Source organism: Cryptomeria japonica, chromosome 5 (assembly GCF_030272615.1).
Source record: "Cryptomeria japonica chromosome 5, Sugi_1.0, whole genome shotgun sequence".
Classification (NCBI taxonomy): Eukaryota; Viridiplantae; Streptophyta; class Pinopsida; order Cupressales; family Cupressaceae; genus Cryptomeria; species Cryptomeria japonica.
Genome location: NC_081409.1, coordinates 671,688,889 through 671,711,244, shown reverse-complemented (window position 1 = coordinate 671,711,244; position 22,356 = coordinate 671,688,889). Strand labels below are relative to the sequence as shown.

Sequence of the window (22,356 nt, the reverse complement as noted above, 5' to 3'; positions counted from 1 at the left end):
GCAGAACACAACTAACACGAAGATTGCATCATTTTTTACTCAAGTTTCTTTCATGAATTTATAAAAAATGAAGGATTTGTCAAGAAGATACACAAAAACATATAGCCAATTGATTACATTATCTAAAAAATATGAAGAGACATAGATGAAGAAGGGCACTCTGGAGGAAGAGTTAGTGGAGTTGAAAGAAAAAATTGCAAATGAGCCCCCTCCAATATAGATTATAGAACAAGTACAAGAAATACCAGCTGATGTGACAACAAAAATGGAGGAATACATAAAGAAAATTAAAAATCTTGAAAAGGTTCTGAAGCACAAGATTAATGTATTGAAAGGAAAATTGATGGTAGTGCATGATTTGCACATTTCTTTGAAAGAGGCAAGTAAAAAATCCTTTGAGGTTGTCACTTTTCTTGGACCTTTGTTCAATGTTTGGTCAGGAAGAAGCAGATTAATGGATAAGCTAGATAATGCAATGATGTATACTGATGAGATCCCTCCCAAGATCAGTGGCACTAAAGACATGGTGGAGGTAATGAATGCAGCTTATGCATTTTTCATAGGGAAGGATGTGCTTATAAATGAAAAATTGCAGACATTTGGGGTGCCTTCTGTTGGGGCTTCAAATTTACAAGTAATTTCATGCACCGTACTATTGAAAATGGTGGTCACTTCATGGAAATGACACATAATGGATGATTAATGATTTGAACACCTAGAGTAAAGGAGGATATGAATAAATTAATGCCAATGGACCCCATGAAAGACTAGTGTTTTTTATCTGTAGAAAAGATGATATGAACAAAGAATTAAAATGAATGAAAAATGAAAATATAATAAATACCCATTTCAAAAAATCAAGGCTTCATCTAGCAAAGGAAAGAAACAGAATCCAAAGACCACAGGGAAAGGAAAGGATTCCACTTCACAGAAGACCTCTGGTTCACCTTCTCCTAAGGGAGAATCATCGAAGAGAGAAAGACCTATTTGTGCTTATTGAAAAAAGAAAGGGCATAATGAGTCATATTGTCATCAGAAGAAGTTTGATGGATATGAGAAACAGATTTCAGATTTGATTGCTTTTCTTGCAAAGAGAAATATTCCTTCTTCTTCTTCTTCTGACGGGTCTTATTCTTCTCCTTCATTCCAAACAGATGGACTACCCAATGGAAAGGGTCATGCATTATGTGAAATTACTAGTCCACCCTCTTCTCAATGGCTACTAGATTCAGGTGCTTCACACCATATGGCATCTTCTCAGGATATTTTCTCATCTTTTCAAGCTACTCCTACACCACACATCTTGATGGGCAAGATAGTATGTGGGAAGGGTTCTATCGACATTGATGACGGTACTTTCAATGATGTACTTTGTGTGCCATCTTTGTCTAATAAATTTCTCTCTATTTATCATATTTCTCATAGTGGGATAGGGAAGACAGTTGAATTCACACGAGATTCAGTACACATTAGAGATAGTGAGACTGGAGACATTGTTGCTACAGGGACAAATGATCATTCTTCCCGCTTGTACTGCTTTTCTCATTTTGGTCCATCTTCTCCATTGTCTAAGAATTCCTCTCTTTTTTCAAGAGAGCATGTTGAGGTGAAGTCAGGTCACTTGAACTTATGTGTTGTTCCTAAGACCATTTTTGTGACTTCTACACCTCCTCCTCATGTTGAGTTTGCATATGTTCAGCAAGATTCCTCTTTAGCATCGCCTGATATTGTAGCTCCATGCATTGAGCCCACTACTGTTGTTGTTGACGACATATCAGAGGATGCTCATTCCCTCTCAGATGACAGATTCAACACATCTGTTATCCCACCATCATTGGAGCTTCCTTTTTAGGACCATCATGCGTTCTCCTTTGATCAACATCCAGGCCTTCCAGTTTTGCCTTACATACACTTTTTTCCTCTACTTTGTCTGTTGACTATGTTTACTCCACATTGGAGTCACGTCGGTTTGATCATTGGCATAAGGGTTCTATCATTTTGGGGGGGGGGGGGGTTTGGAGCCTCAATCCTCTCTCATGGGGGGTTGGTTGTACATATGTTCTTGAGAGAGTCTCTTGAGACATTGGTTTTGTACTTCTTTTTTGTTTCTTTTTTGGAGAGGAGTTTTGTTCCCACTGGGTTTTCTCCTTTGCTCCGTTTATGAGAAACTTGCATGTTTGTTCATGGGTACCTTATCAGGCTTTAGGCCGAGAGCCATCATGCATTCATCTTTGAATGCTTTTTCCTATATCTTTGCCTCTCTCCTAGTTGTGCATTCAAGGGGGTTGTTGGACTAAATAATTCATACATTAATTATTCACTTAATTGCATTAATTCACTAAATAATTTATTATTTAGTTAATTAATTAATATTTATCTCCATGCATAATGCAAACTACGTTTAGATTTTTGAGAGTTTCATGCATTTAATTAGTTTATTATGCTTTTTGTGCATACATGACTGAATCACGCATTCTATTTTCACTCTCAGTCTATCTTGTAGAATCCACCATTTAGGGCTTCTATCTTTAGAGTTATATTTCTCTATAAGGATATCATATCCTTCGTTGTAATAAAGCAATTTCAAATCAATGCATTCAATTATTGTTAATTGTCTTCAATTATTCTTTGTTGTCCATTTCTCTCTTTATGTGTCACAGGTATTCTTGTAGAAGACAACTAGGCTTGTGGGATTTGCATTTCACGAATTCTAACAAACTGAACTCAGTTCGGCCAAATTGAGTTTGGTCGAACTATCCTAAGTGTTAGGTGATGTGGCAACAAAATGACCATTTTGTCTGCATTTCTTAAAAAATTACTTTTGCTTTGTTTTTCATCAGGTAGATTTTTTTTTTCAAAAATTGAAAATACCCTTTTGTAGAGCTCGAAGTCAGGAATCTATACATATTTTTTTATATTTTGATTAATTTTAATATTTTTTATTTTTTAAACATTGCAAGTAGGTTTTTTAAGTTCAAAAAGAGGTTGATTTGAAATTAAAATATATATAAAATGATATTAAAACAATTTAAAAAATATATTTTTCACAAGATGAGAGAATCTTCTCCAAAAAGGTATAATATTTTTTTGATAATGATAAATTTAGTAGACAAAAGGTGATGTCAAATAAAAACAACCAAATTCTGATAGGTTGGACTTTAAAATATTATTACAAAAAAAATATACATCAAAATTTAATTGTTTTTTATAGCACTGCATATATATGTCCTCTATTTGGAAAATTTAAAAAAAAAGTTCATTTTCATTTTTTTTGTGATGTCGACTAGAACCCTTGATTTTCAACATTTTTCAACAATAAAAAATTTGTCTTTGAATATATTTAAAAAATGTCAATTTTTTTTTAATTATAAAATAACAGACATAAATTTCATTAATATTTCTACATTTGATCAGTTTACATCATTTTGAAATTCAATTTAGAAATATCACTTTTACGCAGTCAAAGTTAAATAGTTTTAGTTCTGTTGGCCACTTTTTTAATAAAAGGGTGACACAGCATTGTGCTTTTACCCCAGAATCACATTTTGTTTCATCCAAATCTGAAACCCGAAGCCAAATTTAGAGTTGTTTGAAGGTGGAGGGTTGTTACCTGTCCCATAAGCGATTTACAATTTTGGAGCATTTTTGGCAAAAATCTGTCACCGCCATCACACTCAAAAAGTCCAAAAACCCCAAGATCGGTTCTTCATTTGTCCAAATCGGAGCTCATCACCCCGAGGTGAAAAAAATTGCCCCTCCCCCCCTTCCGCCTTACGAACTTGCAAGTACAAGTTTGAATTTTTTGAGAAAGAAATTATTTTCTGTTTGTTTTCAGAAAAAAAAAAACAAATTAATTTTAGAGGGGAGGGTATTTAATTTTTGGTTTTCAAATTAAAAAAAAAAATTGTCCGTGACAAGGTGCAAGCTCTGCCATGGCAACCTGTGACAGTACATGGGGGCCTTGCCAAGGTTTACCATGCATAAGGTACCCTTCCATGACAAGGTTCGTATGTTTTTAATATATTTTTTTAAATTGCTTTTCTTAATGCTTTATTTTCAAGGATGCGTCTATTCTAGCTCCAAAACCTTCAATTCATACAATGTGTTATTGACAACTTTAAAAATCGTGGTTGTTCTTTTCAAAATCAACGATGTATAACAATCAATAATTTGCGTGTTATTGACTCTGTACTACAGTTTTGGAGCCAAAATAGTTGCAAGCTATTTCAATCGGTTTTTTTATTAAGTTTTGTAAAAACTTAAAATTTTCAAATGTTAAAAATTCAAAAAAAAAAGTATTTTTCTTTATTGATATTTTAATAAAGTTTTTTAATATGAAAAATAAAAACAAATGGGTTTTTTTCCTTTATTTTTAAATAAAGTTTTTTTTAATACTATCAAAAAATTAAAAAAATTCAAATTTTGCTTTATTGTTTTTAATAAAGTTTTTTTATCATGGGCATTTAATAAATGTTTTTTTAAACTTTTAATTAAGTTTTTAAAAACAAATTTTCATGAAATAAGCAAATTTGGGAAAACTTTTTTTCTTGTCTACCATACATGTTTACAGCATTCTCAAATCGACATATCTCTTGGTGACATTCTAATCGGAGGCATCTTCATCCGCAACCTTCTACAGGGCATCTTTTTGGTGGCATCATCTTCATGTTTCCAGATTTGCATCATCATGTTGTATTCTCTTGCATGAGCTATGTTATACATGCACTATTTGTAGTGTCATGAAATAGCGACCCTTGCAATTGTCGACCACATTAGGGTCCTCATGCACGCGATTCGAATCCCTAAGCCTAATCGGAGACTGGAGACTTGCTCGACACCTGGAAATTGTATTTGGCTTGCCCTCCACATTGCCTGAACTGCATTTTGTCCTAGAAAAAAGGGCAGGATATGGGCGTGGCGCCCCTGTCTCCTGCCCTATTTTGGGGCAGGACCCTTCAAATTGTGCTTTGGAGGTTGCACATTGAGTGGGAAAACTCCCCCAGTGTCACCCTGCGACAAAAAATCAGTCAATTAACCCTAATTGATGAATACATGTGTCGCATTTTTCCTCTCATTTGCATAAGTTGGATAAGTTGGATGAGTGGGAAGTTTACATGAGATCAAACATTCAAGAGCATTCAAGCAGTCAAGCATTCCTTTCCAGCATTGAGCATTCTCAAGTCTCCTTTCAAGGCTAGGTGTTGCATTCAAGTCAAGGATTCAACCATTGAAGAGGAGATTCATTCCAACATTCAATTCCACACAAGCAAATCTACCTACACTCTATCTACAACCTCCCTTGAGGTGATTTACATTTTAGTATTTCCTTTACACTTACTTGCAAGTACTTTCTTTCATCATTTGGTTAATTCCAAAACTGGGGTTTGACCTAAAGGCAAACCCCCAATCCCAACCCCTCTTCCTCTCTTTTTTGTGTGTAGGTTGCAGGTGTGTGGCTGTACTTTCGGATTTGGACTCCATTTGCAGAGGTAGAAAAACCCTTTTCATTTCGTAGATTTTTTGGAGGACCGTGTACACTCCTGCCACAGTCCAAACAACTTTTCCTCAAATTCATAGGGCAGCTTCGTCTCGACATATTATTGCCAGATCCAGGTGCACATCTTCATCCTATGCTTCTATCTCGAGTTATAATCAGATCTTTGTCGCTTTTTCATTTGGTCATAAGTACACAATTCAATCAATTCAAATCTTTATCTCAAAAGAGGGGATTAACTTATCATCACTCATAATTCAATCTCTTTCTCTAGAGGTCGAACCTAGTGTATTTCCCCCTTCTAATGTAATGTGTGAAAAGTGTTTGAAGGGGAATCTGAAGTGAAACTTTCATTTCTCCTTGGAGGGAAGAAAAGCTTTCCTCTAGATTTCATTCATTCGCCTTTTTCCAACATTACGCTATTATAAAGTGTCACACCTCTTTGTACTTTGTGATTGATGATATATTTGATACATAATCCTCTTGTACTTCATAGATTAGGAAATGTCTTGCGAGACTTGGTGCATGGCTCCAGTTGAGACTTATACAAGTACTAGTTTGTGCATGGCTCTAGTGTGACTTGGATTGTATCAATCTTCCATTGATGAGTATCTAGTTGATGCTCAAAGTAGGTTGTCTCCATGCCCGACCTTCATTTTGTTGGGGTGAGTGATTCATCAGTCATTCTTCATTGACATTGATACCTGGTTTTGTCATACTTTGACATTCTTGGTGTAGCATTGGCTCTATTTCTTCCTAATGGGAAGGTATTTTGGTCAACATCAATGGACCATCTTTGCAGGAATTTCTACATTTAGGGGGGGGGGGGTGTTCATGGTCTCTCTTCTTGTCTCTTATGGGGGGCACTTTTTCTATACATGGGGTTTTGTTCTTCTCATTCTTCATTGAGAGCATTGTGTGCTTTTATATCTCTTTTGGGGGGAGGAGTTTTTTCCCATTTGTTTTTTCTCTCTTTCTCCATTTGTGAGATATTGCATTGCATTTGTTTATGGGTACCTAACATAGCCTCATAGCCGGGACCCATCTTGCATTGTTAGCTTAAGTCTACATTCTCCTAATTTGCACTCAAGGGGGAGTGTTTGTGTTCTCATAATTACACTTTACTTAAGTTGACTTATGATAATGCATTCATTGTAGTTTGCATATGAGACACTCAAGGAAGTGTGCATCTAGGGAAGTTGCTTATAAGAGAAATTCCACCTTTTGTGGTGTTATCTTGTTATCATATTTCACCTTTGGTGGGTTATCCACCTTTAGTGGAATATTCTATTACATTATATGTAATCCAATTTAGTCAGTTGGACATTTTGTATTGAATCATTGATAGGAATACAATTTATTCTTGTCACGTTTATTCTCTTTTATGTGCTATTCATTTGAACTCTAGATCTTGGTTGCTATAGGCAAATTCTCACACTTTTACCATCACTAAAGTAGAGTATATTGCTACTAAATATGCCTCTAAGGAGGTGGTATGATTACAAACTCTGGCTAGGTATTGGTTTAATGGGCAAGGTTATTACTATATACAATTAGTTGTGATTGTTATATTTCAATTTGTGTGTCCAAAAATCCCATGTACCATGAGCTCATACTAAGCATGTTGATGTTTAATACCATTTTTTGTACGAGATGGTAGAGAATGGTATTGTGAAAGGTTGATGTTCAAGATACTATTGTAGATTATTTGAATAAACAAATGAGCACATAGACATTCTCTTAGTGCGAGAATGCCACATGCTTTGGATCTTGTGCTTTATTTATTCTATGTTTCCTTTGGGTGTCATTACAATATATGATATCAAGTGGGAGAATATTAGGATAGTGCGATATTTAATTATAATATAATGTATTATTTAAAGTATCTTCAACAATCTTGAAATGGGTACTTGGACACTCATATTTTTTAGATATATTATTTTATTCATATTCTCATTATTGACTTAGAATATTAATTTTAATGGCATTCATGAAAGAGATGAAGTTGATAGAGGTAGTTACAAAATTATTTTTAGTAGATTCCTGAACTCAAATACTAAAATATTGTAGTCATGCATTTTGCATTATTAATGGGGTTCATGTGCATTTATGGAGGTGAATTTGGATGCATGCCTTATGGCATGTGTCATTATGAAGGATATACAAGTAAAAAACGTGGTATATTATTAGTACATAGGTTACTTCTACTTCTACTTCTATGCATGGCTCATTGGGAGCTATTTTTACTAAAATAAAAATATCCTTTTCAATAAATTGAACAAATTTATTTTTGCATTTTATCATGGTATGAAGGCACATTCTTTTATAAGACTATTTGTGGTATTCTTCTCCCATTTCTCCATAAATTAGAGCTAGATATAGGGTTCATGAGGTTTTTTTGAAATATACAAGTGTTACTAGAATATTGTCGGATTAAAGGGAGCTAGATAGTTGCATATATATTATACTATTGAAATTGAGCTTTCATTTGATGTAGAGTTTTCTTCTGAAAAGGGTTAGAACCATATAAATCTATTATTATGTGTTTCCTTGTTACGATTTGTTGGTTTTATTACTGCCACATTTACATACATAATAATTTATGGGCAATTCAATATTACATTTAACTATGATAAGATTTGCATCCATTTGAAAACAATCATAATACTCCCTCTTCACCTTTATTTAACAATACCAAACTTAAAAATAACATTTAAACATGTTCAACTTTGTTAAGAATTGACTAACAATAGAGTGTGCAAGGACTTGCAATCTCTAGTATTGTATTTATATATGAATCACCTAGCAATAGGGTATGCTAGTTCATATATTTCATGGCCTTTGTATATGGTTCCTAGTGATAAAGCATGCTAGCTCTTGAACTATATTCACATTTTCCTAGAAATAGAGTACATTGGGATTATGTTCTATTTTCTAGCAACAAAACATGCAACAAAATATTATACTTTCCTTCTTAGTGTTCCTTCTTAGTGTAAGTAATTTTTCATATTTTGCGTGTGTTTTGTACTAAATAACTTTGTGTGTTTAGATTGTCTTCTATGTATGTTGTGTGCATATATTGGTTTATGTAGAATATATGAACATTTTAATATTGCAAATTTGTATATATTTTTTACATCTTTTTGTGATGCAATTCTCGTTTTTTTACTAATAAATATTTGTTGTAGGTTTTTTGGCATGTGATTTTGTAATATTTGTTTGGGCTATGAATACTTCTCTTAAAGACTACAATATATCATTTTATAGCGTATCTTTTTCTATAGCATATATTTAATATTTTCTACATTTTATTTTTTGTATTTTTGTTTTATAATTGAGCTAAGGTTTATCATCTATTGATACAAGCCTATTAAAGTAACAACAAAATGAACTAGATTTGTAAATCTTATACTTTTTCCATTACAAAGTGACCTCATCTTAATGTTCATTCGTGTAACATGTTTTTAGGACTTATTAAACATATCCTCAAACTTTTCCCTAATCTAAAATTGTCAACAAAATATGTATTTATGTATTTCTATCTATTTATGTGATTAAATATATTTCTTATGATAATTTTAATTTATTACTTTCATATTATAATGCTAATTAAAACTTTTTCAAAATATTTACATAATTACAACCATATAGATTCAATAAAAAAACTAATTTGGTGACATTCCACAAGTCATTAAATAATATAATAAGTTTTGAAAATAAGTTTTGAAAGATTCCTCTTCTCTAGTTGTCTAGAGTTGTTGACCTTAACTTTGACTTTGAGACTGCCAACAAAAGAAGAGTCAATTATATCGTGTTTATCTATGTTCCACTTTGTGGTATGCGTTTCACAACTACCTTTACCAATGTCATCATAAAGATTGACTCAAAATTTGTCCATTTTTTCATTATTATTAACATAGTTCACATTAATTTAAATATGGGTATTTCTTTGGATTTATTTTTAAATATTAATTAATTTAGAGTTAAAAATTATAATGATTCTTTATTATTTTTATATAAGATAATGAAAAGATTGTAAAGTTGTTTATGTTAATAAATAGTTGTAAAATGTGAATTATATTTTATTATTTGTATACTTGTTATCAATAATTTGATTGTAAAATAAATAATTTGAATTGATAATATAAATATTTTAAATAATTTAAATTTAAAATATATTTTTAATAATTTAAAATATATTTTTAATATTTTACAATAGTTTATAATACTTAATTCTTTATAAATAAATAATACATCACCGTTTAAGAACAATACTTGTATTTTAAAATTTGGTCGAATTTAAATAACTTGAAATAATAGAAATTTCTTTTTTAAAGTATTAAAGAAGATTTGAACTCAACACCATTTTTGTGAGTATAAAAAAGATTTGAACTCAACACCATTTTTTGGTAGAACATGACCTTAACCATTAAACTAAATGTCCTTTGATAACTTAAAAAAATATCACTTTAAATATCTAAATTGAAATCTTTAAAATAAAAACCTAATACTTCAATCACTAAATTTCAACCCTCCAACCATTTTATAATTTTTTTCACCCTAAAACTCATACAATTTGAAATTAATTTTCTCTCATACTACTTTGTATTGGATATATTACATATTGACATCTTTATTCTTGAAATATATTACATATTGACATCTTTATTCTTGAAATTATCTGTCTAAACATCTCCTTGAACTAAACTACCATGACTATAAAGAAACAAAGCATACTACAACCATAGGTTTACATGTCTGTAGTACATTCTGGTGGAGGCAGAGGATATCTCTGTTTGTCATTGCAGTAGTTGTATATCATGAAGTTTTCCTTCACCCACTGCAATTTCTTCCACTGCTCTGAATTCACCCCACTCGTACCTTCTCCAGATGATGCTGTCATTGGCTCAACATTGAAATTACGGTAGGATGCAACAAATGGAGCTTGTGACCAGTCTATCTTCACAAGACCCCCTTGAGTTGCCCAGTTGTCCCCATTCCATAAACTTGAAAATACTCCCATGGCTTGTTTATCTGGATATGCCACCCCAGCTGCCTTGTGGTTGCTGAACACTCTGATTGGCACACTGTCCACCATGAATCTGCACTTCATGTCATTCAAATTCAGTCATCAGGATAAAAAACCAGGTGAGAAAGGCAGAGCATAAATGAATGGTTGGATTTGATCATGGTATGCATATACTTAAGCAATTGGGTCATGAGGATTAAGAAATAACTTTCATTAATGATCAAAGAGTGAAACATACAAGATGTGCTGAGCAGTCCAAACTACACCATAGGAGTGAAAGTCTTTGGTGGGATCAAACCAGAGGTAAATCCTCTGTTCTCTGTCACCTTTACCACTTGCATACACATTTGTCTGGACAACATAAGGCTCTCCTGATTTATTCCCCAGAAACTCAAAGTCCAATTCATCATGGTTGGATCCCTCTGAAGAAAGCTGCAGTACAATTCAGTAAAAGTAAGTTGCTCTTCATAATAAAACATTCTCTGTGAAATGAATTAAGCCTGTAATTTCAAATACCCACATAATAAGCAGTCACAGTGCCAGCAGAGTCCCCAGGAACCAGCTTGATTTGCATGTTAATGTTCCCAAACAGATACTTATTCTTCGAAGCAAAGCCTGACCCTGTTAAACAAACATACCCAGTATCAGCAGAGCTGAACCTTCTTTTACATAAATAGCTTGAATTTGTAACTTCTTACCAGAATTTGTATCCAGGGCGAGTTGCAGCTCCTGCCCACCATTGAAGAATCTAACATGGTCTGCAGCCCAAGTAACATAGAACTCCTTGTCCAAGCTACTGCTAGCTCCCTTGAGCAACATAAGCAATGAAAATACAATAAACCCACGGAAGAAGAAGCTGCCCATTTCTCAGAAAGTTCTGAATACTAGTGATTAATTTATTTTGTTTGCAAACCAATTTGGGGGCAGAGGGTATTTATAGAAGTTGATTTGCACAGGATTGAGAGAGGAATAGAAGCAGAGTAGTTGAAAAATGGGGTGTCGGTGTGAAAAAGGAGCAGTCTGTGTTGAGGATGAGCTGTAAACAGTTTCACTTGGATGAGTCATCACTGAAGTGGCCATCCATACCTATTCTGCTACAATTCTATGAGAATTTAATGCTTTTCCTCTTTGACAGATTTAGTCTTTTTTCCATGGAAAGAAGAAAATAGTGAAACTTTCAACCGCCCCCCCCCCCAACTGGGTCAAATTGGTCTCTGTATTTTTCTTGTGGTAAATTCCAGTGAATAATGGGCGTATGAAAGAAGTAAGCGCAGTAATTGTACGAGTGCGTGTTGATCAGATGGTAAGAGCATTCAAATGATATCCAGCTAAGATGAGTGGTGACAATCAAATCTGCAACCAGATCACACTCCATGTCATATCAAAGATTTTCGTAAGCTTATGTCCACACAACGCCCCTTGGTGTCTGTGCACATATGTATAAAAGAGTCCGTTGAATTATATTTTTATTGACATTTTGAAATATTTAGATTTTATTTTCACTTTTGAGTGAAACGTTGTATTAGAGCTATCAGATTTTTGTTTTAGATTCGATTGTGTAAGTCAATTTTTATCATCAACGTTTTGAATCACACTCAGTGGTCTTTCATCTCCTTGATATTCTTGTTGATTCCGATGATGAATCATGGAGTGTGATTCGAAACGTTGATGATAAAAATTGGCTTACACAATCGAATCCAGAAACAATTATTGAATGAAACATTGTATACTTTCTCAATGAATGATGCATATAGAAACTTGAGAAAGAGTTAATGATCAAATCATATGCATGGAATTCATAAACAGTCATTTATGTTTTTGAAATGATGGAAATAGTGAAGCTCGTGGCCTATGACCTTAACTATGTGCTTATCACTTTGCATAGTTTACATGTTGGTACTTATATGAAAAGAAATTGTTGCATTGAAGGAGTCTCTTTTTAGGTTAGGGCAAGACTCCTCAAATGTATTTCTCGTTATGTGTGTTTGAATTATGTTGCTAATCGTGTGTAATATTTTCTTATGTAATTTTTTGCATTTTGAATACTTTTGATCATGGTATGGATCTTAATACAAATTATGTATGCACCATCATGTGGAAGAAATTCTTGGAATTGATATGATAAAATGTTTGGGCAAAGAATTAAGTCTCTTTTTAGGTTAGGGCAAGACTCCTCAAATGTATTTCTCGTTGTGTGTGTTTGAATTATGTTGTTAATCGTGTGTAATATTTTCTTATGTAATTTTTTGCATTTTGAATACTTTTGATCATGGTATGGATCTTAATACAAATTATGTATGCACCATCATGTGGAAGAAATTCTTGGAATTGATATGATAAAATGTTTGGGCAAAGAATTAAGTCTCTTTTTAGGTTAGGGCAAGACTCCTCAAATGTATTTCTCGTTGTGTGTGTTTGAATTATGTTGCTAATCGTGTGTAATATTTTCTTATGTAATTTTTTGTATTTTGAATACTTTTGATCATGGTATGGATCTTAATACAAATTATGTATGCACCATCATGTGGAAGAAATTCTTGGAATTGATATGATAAAATGTTTGGGCAAAGAATTAAGCTTTCAATCGAACTCTTCTTAATCTATCTTGTTATTTAATGATTCTTGTTATCAAATGAGTATCTTTATCATGCTTTGGTGTATTCTTAGTATGATGTTTCGATGCATTGTGATGCTCTTAAATATAAAATTATGGTTGTATTCTTTTTATATCTTGGAAAGGTTAATTCTAATTAATGTTCGAGTGCATTTATTAGAAAATCTTAAAATAATTCTATTGATAATGAGGCATATAAGAAAGTTATTTTGAACACTAAGTAATGAAAAAGAAAAATAAGACTTTATTTTGTGTTCCTTTGTGAATGTGTGTATGTGTGATGCATTATGAACACCCTATATACATTATTCATGTATTCATATTGGTATTGTTTGCATAGCTACAAATAATGTTGGATTTATACTTGTATGGTTGCTTTTTTGTACACCTTGTTAGGAGCAAACTTTGGGGTCAATGACCTCAACACGTGTGAAGTTAGGTATACATGAGGAAAACTTAGGAAGCTATGGCGACATGTTGATGCATTAGTTTGGGGTGATTAACCATTCCTATGCAAATTGTGTATTTTCTACTTCTTTATCGAGTGAATCCTTCAGTGGTTCATAGTGCTAGCCTATCATGCATTATTTTCTTGAAAGTACTATTGGCATCTATCATGTGGACTTGGTTATAGTTTGGTACATGCAAGTGATATTCTTGAGATCATGGTGCTTGTAGGGTTGCTCTTATTTTGGTATTTAATATTTTTAGTTTGGATGTTGTAATTTAGAAAAATTGTCATTAGGATTGAATTAGAAATTATGGAAATTATTCTTTATTTTCTAGTGTTACATTTAAATTTGACTAATTTAATTAATTGAATTTAGCTATTCCGAGCACGTTTAATTAAGTAATTACGTATTATCTAATTAATTAGTGTTCTTTCCTTCTAGCTAATTAATCTTATTAATTATGCTATAGTCCACTTTTGATTAATTCATTAGTAAATTAAAATCAATTAATTAATTGAATTTGACCTTTCTTCTATTAAATATGTCAAATTTTGCAATTTGATTATTTAATTCATGTTGACTTTTTTCCTGTCAAGTTCCCTCATAGAATTAATTAATTCTATTTTCCTCCACATGCCTCCTAACTTTAACCCCCATCTAACCCTTCCTCTAGCCTAACCCACCTAGCTAACCATAGGTTTTAGTCAACCTTATCCCTTAGCCCTCACCATATATGTGCACATTCCTAAAATATCTCAAATTTCCTAAAATTTGGGAAATGCCTTTGAATTTGGGGAAAATTTCCTAAAATGTGTTAAAATATCCCAAATATCCTAAAACATGAGAATTTTTTATTTTTTTTTGCAATCTCTTTTAGAATAGAACCTTCCAATTTGGGTGTCTCATTCCCAAATGGGCATGTGTCCGGACACATTGCATTCCTTCCAATGACACATGTCTCTCTTAAGGACACATGCCATTCTCATCCATGACATTGCCTTTCTCAGGGACATGTATCTCATTCCCATGCCCCTCCATCTCTCATTCAAGACTATTTAAACCCCTCATTTTCCTTCCAGAATCCATCCACTTTCATTTTCATGTACCCTCTAAATGCAAAAATGTTTACTCACCTACACATCCATTTAACATCCATCTTGCATCTCATTTTAGCTTAATCCATCTTACATTCACTATCATGGAGCATAATTGAGTATCTACCATATGGCAAGCACACATTAAATCAGGGGACTATCAAATTGAAGGAGGAATATAAAGTTTGCACTTTAATTGCATTTGTGTTAGTCATCTAGTTTTCTTCCTTCTTAGCATCCTAATATTGAGTGTGGTTGAAACATGTGTTTGTTGATTGTTTAGTTATCTTTTTCAGTCTCTTTAGTTTGCATTCACAATTTTTTGCATACATCTAGTATGTAAGAATATTAATTGTGTGCTTATTTGACTTTTGATATGTTATGATAATTGAAAGAAAATATTTATGCTAAAGGACTCGGGGTAATTGTGTAAGCTTGTGGTAGACATACTTGTCCATGAAGGCCCTTAGGGAATCACACAAGAAAGAGCTATGAATACTAATTGCACCAAATGCTTTGATGGCATCATGCAGGACCTTTGTTATGGTTATAGGTGTGCTTGGACATAAGGGAATCACACAAGATAGTACTAACGTAATTACTTACACCAAATTCCTTGAGAGAAGTGTGCAACATAATTAGGAACACCTCACATTTGTTATGGCTAATTATAAGGGTAATGCTAGTAGCATATGAAAGCGCCTAGCCATGTTGACCTCTAGGTAATAATATGTGGCTTTTACATACCTTTTCTACAAGTGTAAGGCCATACTATGTGGGTATTTTTATATGCATAACTCTATAAAGCACACACAAAGAGCTATGAAATAGTCATGACCCTGACTTCCTCCTTATTGGTGAAGTAATGTTAGTCATGTATAGTAATATAACATGCAAGTTTTGAGGATTGCAGTCTTTTATTTGTATTATTGGTAGCATTTTTATCTTGCTTGTGTAGGACAACATTTGTTTACCTTGTGTGAAAGTAGTTTTAACATAAATATTTATGTTTTCAATTTCCATGTAACTTATGTGGTTAGATTTAATATATTATTGAAATTGCACACATTTATTTGCCTTATTATTAGATTTTAAATTTCTTTATTTTGGTACTTTCAATTTGTGGTGGCTAAGTAAGACTATTTTCATGTAGTGATATTATTTTCACCATGCTAATGAAGAGATATCTATATTTGAATGTTTATAAGGAAGCATATTGTAAAGGATGAAAAATTAGGGTTAGGGTTAAATTAAGATAATAAAACCACTAAATGACCTAGTTAACCATCACATTTAGCATGAGAGGGAATCTAATAGATCTAGCATTAGAAGACTAACATTCTGATCAAAATCCAACTGTCTTGTAGGGCCTTTCTCCTTCCTAAAATTAAATTGATTTGATTGTTGATAATTAGGGAAAAATAGGTGATAATTGGAGTATTATGGCAGAAACAGTAAGCTGCAGATGTCGTACAAAGCCACTAACCTATATTTGGGCAAAATAAGCTATCTAAAATTTGCTTTCAAAAGTTTAGCCCTATTTTTTGAGACCAGGTAGTATCAATTCACCACGGTCCTCTAAATTTTTTTGTCATTGAAAGCTAAACTTGTTCATCTCTATGAACTCTATTGATCCTCCCAAGTATAGCTTTGTACCTATTTCTTGCAGACAAAAAGAAAAGGAAAATTGTTGGGAAGGAGTTTGCCTTAGGTCAAACCTTGATTTTGGAATTAACCATGAAATTGAATTGATAAATGTAAATGAAAGACTATAGTAAAATATTTTCCTTTTGACAAAAAGGTTGGAAATGATTAAAAACCTAATGATATACCTCAATGAAGTTTTGTTTGATCTTCACAAAGGAATTAGGGTTTCATGTTTGTTGTCTTTATAAAACATAGATCATAGATGTCATCTTAAATGTCTGAAACCTGACTTCACTTTTGCTCCAATGCTTGATGAAAGACTGATTCCTTGCTCACTTGAATTTGCTAGAGTGCAGATCTTGATTTCAATTTGTTGGGTTTAAAATGAGAGGGTTGGAACTTGTTTTATACTTGCTTGTCAAAAAATAAATTAAATATTGACATGGGATTTAGGTCCCCACTAAATTTTTGTGACTGTTATGAGGCCCCAAATTGGGCTCTTTTTTAGAGGACCATGGCATTAGGCGCCATGGTCCTAATTTAGGACCAGAGCGCCCAACACCATGGTCCTAGAAATTAAGGCTTTGGGTTTGGGGGAAATTGTGGAGATAGTGAAAAAGTAGGTTTAATAGGTTATGCCAGCAAAATCACCACTTCAGTCAAGCCTCAGAAGCCAAAGCATCAAAGTGAGGTCCAAGTAAGGATAAAATTGTAGGCAAGTATAATTTAGGACACTACATTTAGCCCCCATTTTAGCAGGAGTATGAGACTAAGCATACTCACGGTAAAGAACAAAGGTTTGCATTGAAAACTTTCATCAAGATATTAAAGAGACAAGCCACACTTAAGCCCCTAGGGACTTTAGGATATTACTACTCTAGTATCAAGATAAAAGGAATATCATAACAAAGAGGAAAGAGAGAGAGGAAATGACTACTAGTCTAGTAATATTCGCTTACTATGAGTCACGAAAAAGAAAAATATCAAATTACAAAGAAGAAGGCTCAATTTGAAAACTTGAGTATGAAACATTTCATGGTGTGTGCATAAAGTGTAATATTGAGCAGAGTGTATTCCCCCACATTAAAGCAATTGCATACACCTTATTGGGATTAATTGCTTTAAGGTAGAATGCATCTAAAAGAAAAGAATTTTACCACAATGAGATGCCCCCAAGAAAGGACAAATCAGAGGATAATGATCATAAAACATAAAAGAACACAAGGGAGACACTATCTTTGGGGTTAGAATACTCTTATGATAAATTTAATGTACATTTCATGAATATTTGTTATGGAATTGACCTCATCCCCCAAAGGTAGTGGAACTACAAACACAATGGAAGAAGAGAACATTTGTCTTTTGAGTCAACATGGAAGAGACCAAGAAAATATCTCAACACTTTGCATCGTCCCTAAGTAGACAACACAAGGGACAAAATATAAAAGAATTGAGATGCAAATAGAAGAATATCACAACAAAGTTGGCCTCTTTATTGCCTTGCACCAATGGAGTGACAAGGGTCATCTAAAGAGAACCTAACATATCACGAGGGAAACACATTACAAACAATCAAACAAATAAGAGAGGATATGCGATATGAATGAAGCTAATCAAGCAAATCATCTGCCTCCCAATCTTGTTGAACATTATTTAGGGAGGGTGGACAAGATGTAAGAGGAGCTACATCGAGCATGGTAGATGGTGTTGGAATCCAATAACACTGAAGGGGGGGGGGGGGAGGGTGAATTGGTCTTATACCGGAGCTATCAATTTTAGCCTCATTAAAACATGCATACACCAACCGGTATATTGGTACATACAAAATTGAAAGAAGTAAAGCAGCCAATAAGCCAATCACATAAATGAGAACCATAACACACATAATTATACGTGGAAAACCTCAAAGAGGAAAAACCACGGTGGGATTTGTGACCCACAATATCAATTCACTAGCCATATGAAGAGATATTACAAAATATAGGGGCCTACACTTGCAAGAAGGCTTGCGGCCTAGAGCACATTGCTCAATCATAAAAGGAGCCTCACTGACTACATATAAATCCAGACTACAATCCAGAGAAGTGTTGAACTACAAAAGATAGCATCTCCTATGCCAGAATACAATTTTGACTAAGCTTTGTTTGTTCCGATCTGAAACCCTAAACCCTTTACTGGAATAACCCTTACATAAATATCCTCACATACACGATCTCTTTGATATATTTTGCATCTTCTTTCTAATACATATTCACATTATTTCACATCCACATATCCACTACCATTACCACATCAAAATGATCTAATCCAATTGACCTATATACCCTATACAATTTATCATGCCTTATTTCGGCTTACAAAGATAATTACAATATGAATATACATGTCGGCTAGATAACACAAATACATGAATATCAAAAACAATTGCTGATACCGGATCTAAGAGATTTTGACCTCCAATACTGATAACCTTATTCTAAACCTTGTCGACCTACATTGTTGTTAACTAAAGAAATCCTTCCATCCTGGCAGTGTTGGTGTTGATGTCAGTGAAGTGTCTGTGAAGTGCCCGTCAGTACACAACTGACCCAAAAAATGAAGCCAGAACAAGATACCATGTTGCAATCAATGACAACATAGTGAAACCAACCAATTGAGTGTCAATTTCCAACAATCTCCCCCTTTGGCATTGATAGCAACACTCATGTGAAAAATGGTCATGGTTTCATCTGCTGGTTTCATCCTGCCTAGTCCCCCTGAGATGAATATTCATCTATGATCATAATCAAAATTACTCCATACTCCCCCTAATGTATACAAATCCCTCATTTTATTTTTCACATCTATATCACTCCCCCTTTGACATCAATTCCATAAAAAATTCCAAAAGAATGCCAAAGATCCAAAACTATACAATGAATATCCCAAAAATGTCTTACCAGAGCTTAACAAATTTGAAAATTTCTAGATATGCCTTCTCTAATAGCTCAAGATAAGTATCCCAACCAGATTTTAAAGTGTCAGAAATAGATACAAGTCCATTTGTATATGTGCAAATGATTCTTTCTCACTTAACTCTGCGGTGTGGGCTTTCCAACCATATCCATACACTCCTTCTTATGTACACTGAGTGAATCCAACTGGGGACTCACCAAGCCTCTAAGACTTCTGGCTCTTCTTATGATTTTGTCTTTTTCTTTCTTAAGAACATAAATTTGGGCTTCCAAAACCAAAATTTGACCATCAATGGATGTAGTCAATGAATTCAATCCATCAAAAGAATTAGCTATGCCAACAATTTTCTCCTAAAATTCCTTAATCTTCTTATCCACATTAACTGTAAGTACATCTGTGTTATAACATACTCTATAAATATTTGTACACTGCTTCAAAAAATTATCTATTAATTTCAATTTCTCATCCATTTCCTTTCTCTCAGACTCAATCATATGATCAAATGTAGCTCTTTTAGCCTGTGTGAACCTCTCCAGAGCTTGCTTGTTTGAAATCTATTGCAAGGATTGAAAATCCTTTGAAATGTGCTTTGTAACTGTCTTAAGCTTGTCGGATGGCCTCGCTTCTCTTTCAATATTGCAATCTGGGACTACTATGTGCAAAACAGTAATAGACTGATCAATAATCCCTTTATTCGTAGATCCCTCCTTCATCAATTTCTGTGCAACCATCATCATGAGTTCAGTAGAACTCATCTCAGTTTTTTTTTATTTACAACTTGCAATGTGTCAATTGAAAATAATGATGGACCTACTACTGATTCCCTGATGGATTCCCCTTTCTTCTCCCTTGATATTTTATCCTTTATAGCTTCCTCACTTGCACCGGTGGCTTCGCCACTTGGTGTAGTCTCTGTAACTATCGGTTCCTCTGTAGGAACTATAACCTCATCTTGTACATTTGTATCTGGAGGGCTGTTGTCCTCAACATTAGTATCCTTTACAATATCAACTTTTTCACTATCTGTATTTGTCGGTATCTCAACTTTTGACTGTACACTTTGTAGCGTCCTAAAATTGCGACACTTACAATTTCGACTGCATTTCGGTCTTCACGATGGCGACGCAACACGCAACCTGAATGGAGACCCTGAAACTTACTCACGACACTGAAAATTGCATTTTTCAAGCACCCTGGCCTGAACCTCCTTGCACCCTGCTATCCCGGGAGGTGGGACCAGAGCGCCCAGCGCCCTGGTCCCCAGGACCATGGCGCCCAGCACCCTGGTCCCTGGGTCCTATTTTGGGCCCGGTCTCCTAAGGGGCTCGGGTCTTTTTGTTTGCAATTTGGAAATTAACTTTCCTGGTCGACCTAAGGTCGGGGAAATCAGTCTATCAACCCTAACTGACAAGTATATAAACTACATTTTCCTCTCTCATTTGGGTAGATGGAAAAAAGGCGAAAGCAAGATTCAAACATTCAAGCATTCAAGCATTCAAGCATTCAAGCATTCAAGCATTCCTTCTAAGTCTCCATTCAAGGCTAAGTGTTGCATTCAAGGCAAGGATTCAACCATTGAAGAGGAGATCACATATCACATACTACATGTTACATACAACATACAACATACAACATACAACATCTAAACCTTCGCACATAAGGATACAAACATCCTTAGAACAAGGTATTAGTACTTGTTTTACAGTCATTTACATTTACAGCTCTTGCTCATTTCTTGGTTAATTCCAAAACCGGGGTTTGACCTAAAGGCAAACCCCTAATCCCTAACCCCCCAATCGTCTTCACTTTTCTGTGTGTAGGTTGCAGGTACGCGGCTGAAATTGAAGATCTGGAATCCTTGTGCAGAGACAAACAGATCCCCCTTCGTTTCGCGGATTTTTCGGAGGACCGTGGCGCCGGGCGCCATCGTACCGACAACTTTTGCTCAAATTTGCAGGACAGCGCCATATCGACATTTTACTGCTAATTCCAGGTCCGCAGCTTCATCCTATAATCCGAACTCAGTTTATAAGCAAATCTTTGTCACTTTCTATGCATGCTTAGTTTAATTCTTCTATCAACATTCTTTACAAAAGAGGGTAGCCTAGCTGTCTTAACCCTTGAAACACATTTAGCATCCAATCTTGCATTGCGTGGGATTGGATCTAGTGGGTTTCAACCCCTCTTTTGAATGTAAAGTTTCTCCCCTAAGTGAAAACCATCGAATCCTAGCGAACCTCCCTTCTCTCTCCTCGGAGTTGGAAGAGGGGAGAACAACTAGGGTTCGATCGCGATTTTCCGCTTTACACACTTGTATCTACCCAGGGCTTAATTTCCACTATCTTAATGTTTTTCAAAATTGAGGGTGAAGTACCCATAATAACCTTTCCTTTTCCTTCAACCAGGGTGTCTTCAGTGTCTGTCTTTGATCCGGTGAAGTAAAGAAACCTCGATTCTCTTCAAAGAACTTAACCCATGCCTTGTGGGTCTCCTTGATTATCTCATTTACCCTTCCTAGTATCAGACTGGTTATTCTATGTTTGTTGTTAAAGAATTTTGTATCTGCAACCTCAAGTGTCCTATCCATTTCCTCTAGAGTAATAGAAACACAAACAAATAACAACTCTTGAATTTTTATGTGTTTGTCTTCTTGCATTGCTGATAGTCTCCTAGCATCTAACATATCATACAATTCTGTCGGTATTTGGTCTTCAATTTATATCAAGGATTTCTTATAAATATCCAAATATAACAATACTGCTTCCTCTACCTCTCTTTGTTCATCATTATATAAATGATCATAGTAAAACTGCACATTCTTTAACATGCCATCCTTAGTTATTTCATCTACTAATTCTGCACAATTTTTTGGTGGAATGATAGTTACATTACCAGATTGAATTGTTGTATCAATGTCATTCTTCTTCTTCAATCTTGCAGTACTGGATGGAGTTGAAGGTGTTACTTTTGGTGCTTCCTTCTATGCCAGTAACTTGAATGTAACTTTCCTGACCGGTTGCTTTTTAGCCTCTACCTTGGTTTCCTCTATTTTCTTCCTTATAACCCTTTTG

At 34.2% G+C, this 22,356-nt stretch overlaps 1 protein-coding gene across 1 annotated transcript; it reads right to left on the bottom strand.

Moving 5' to 3' along the window:
* Positions 1 to 9,984: 9,984 nt before the first annotated feature.
* Positions 9,985 to 11,651, bottom strand: LOC131039523 (xyloglucan endotransglucosylase protein 2). Its single transcript, XM_057972301.2, has 4 exons — positions 11,222 to 11,651; positions 11,044 to 11,144; positions 10,762 to 10,955; positions 9,985 to 10,596 (listed from the first exon to the last, which is right to left on the bottom strand). The coding sequence occupies exons 1-4, from the start codon at positions 11,385 to 11,387 to the stop codon at positions 10,245 to 10,247; spliced, it is 813 nt and encodes a 270-aa protein (XP_057828284.1). The 5' UTR covers positions 11,388 to 11,651; the 3' UTR covers positions 9,985 to 10,244.
* Between the last annotated feature and the right edge of the window lie 10,705 nt (positions 11,652 to 22,356).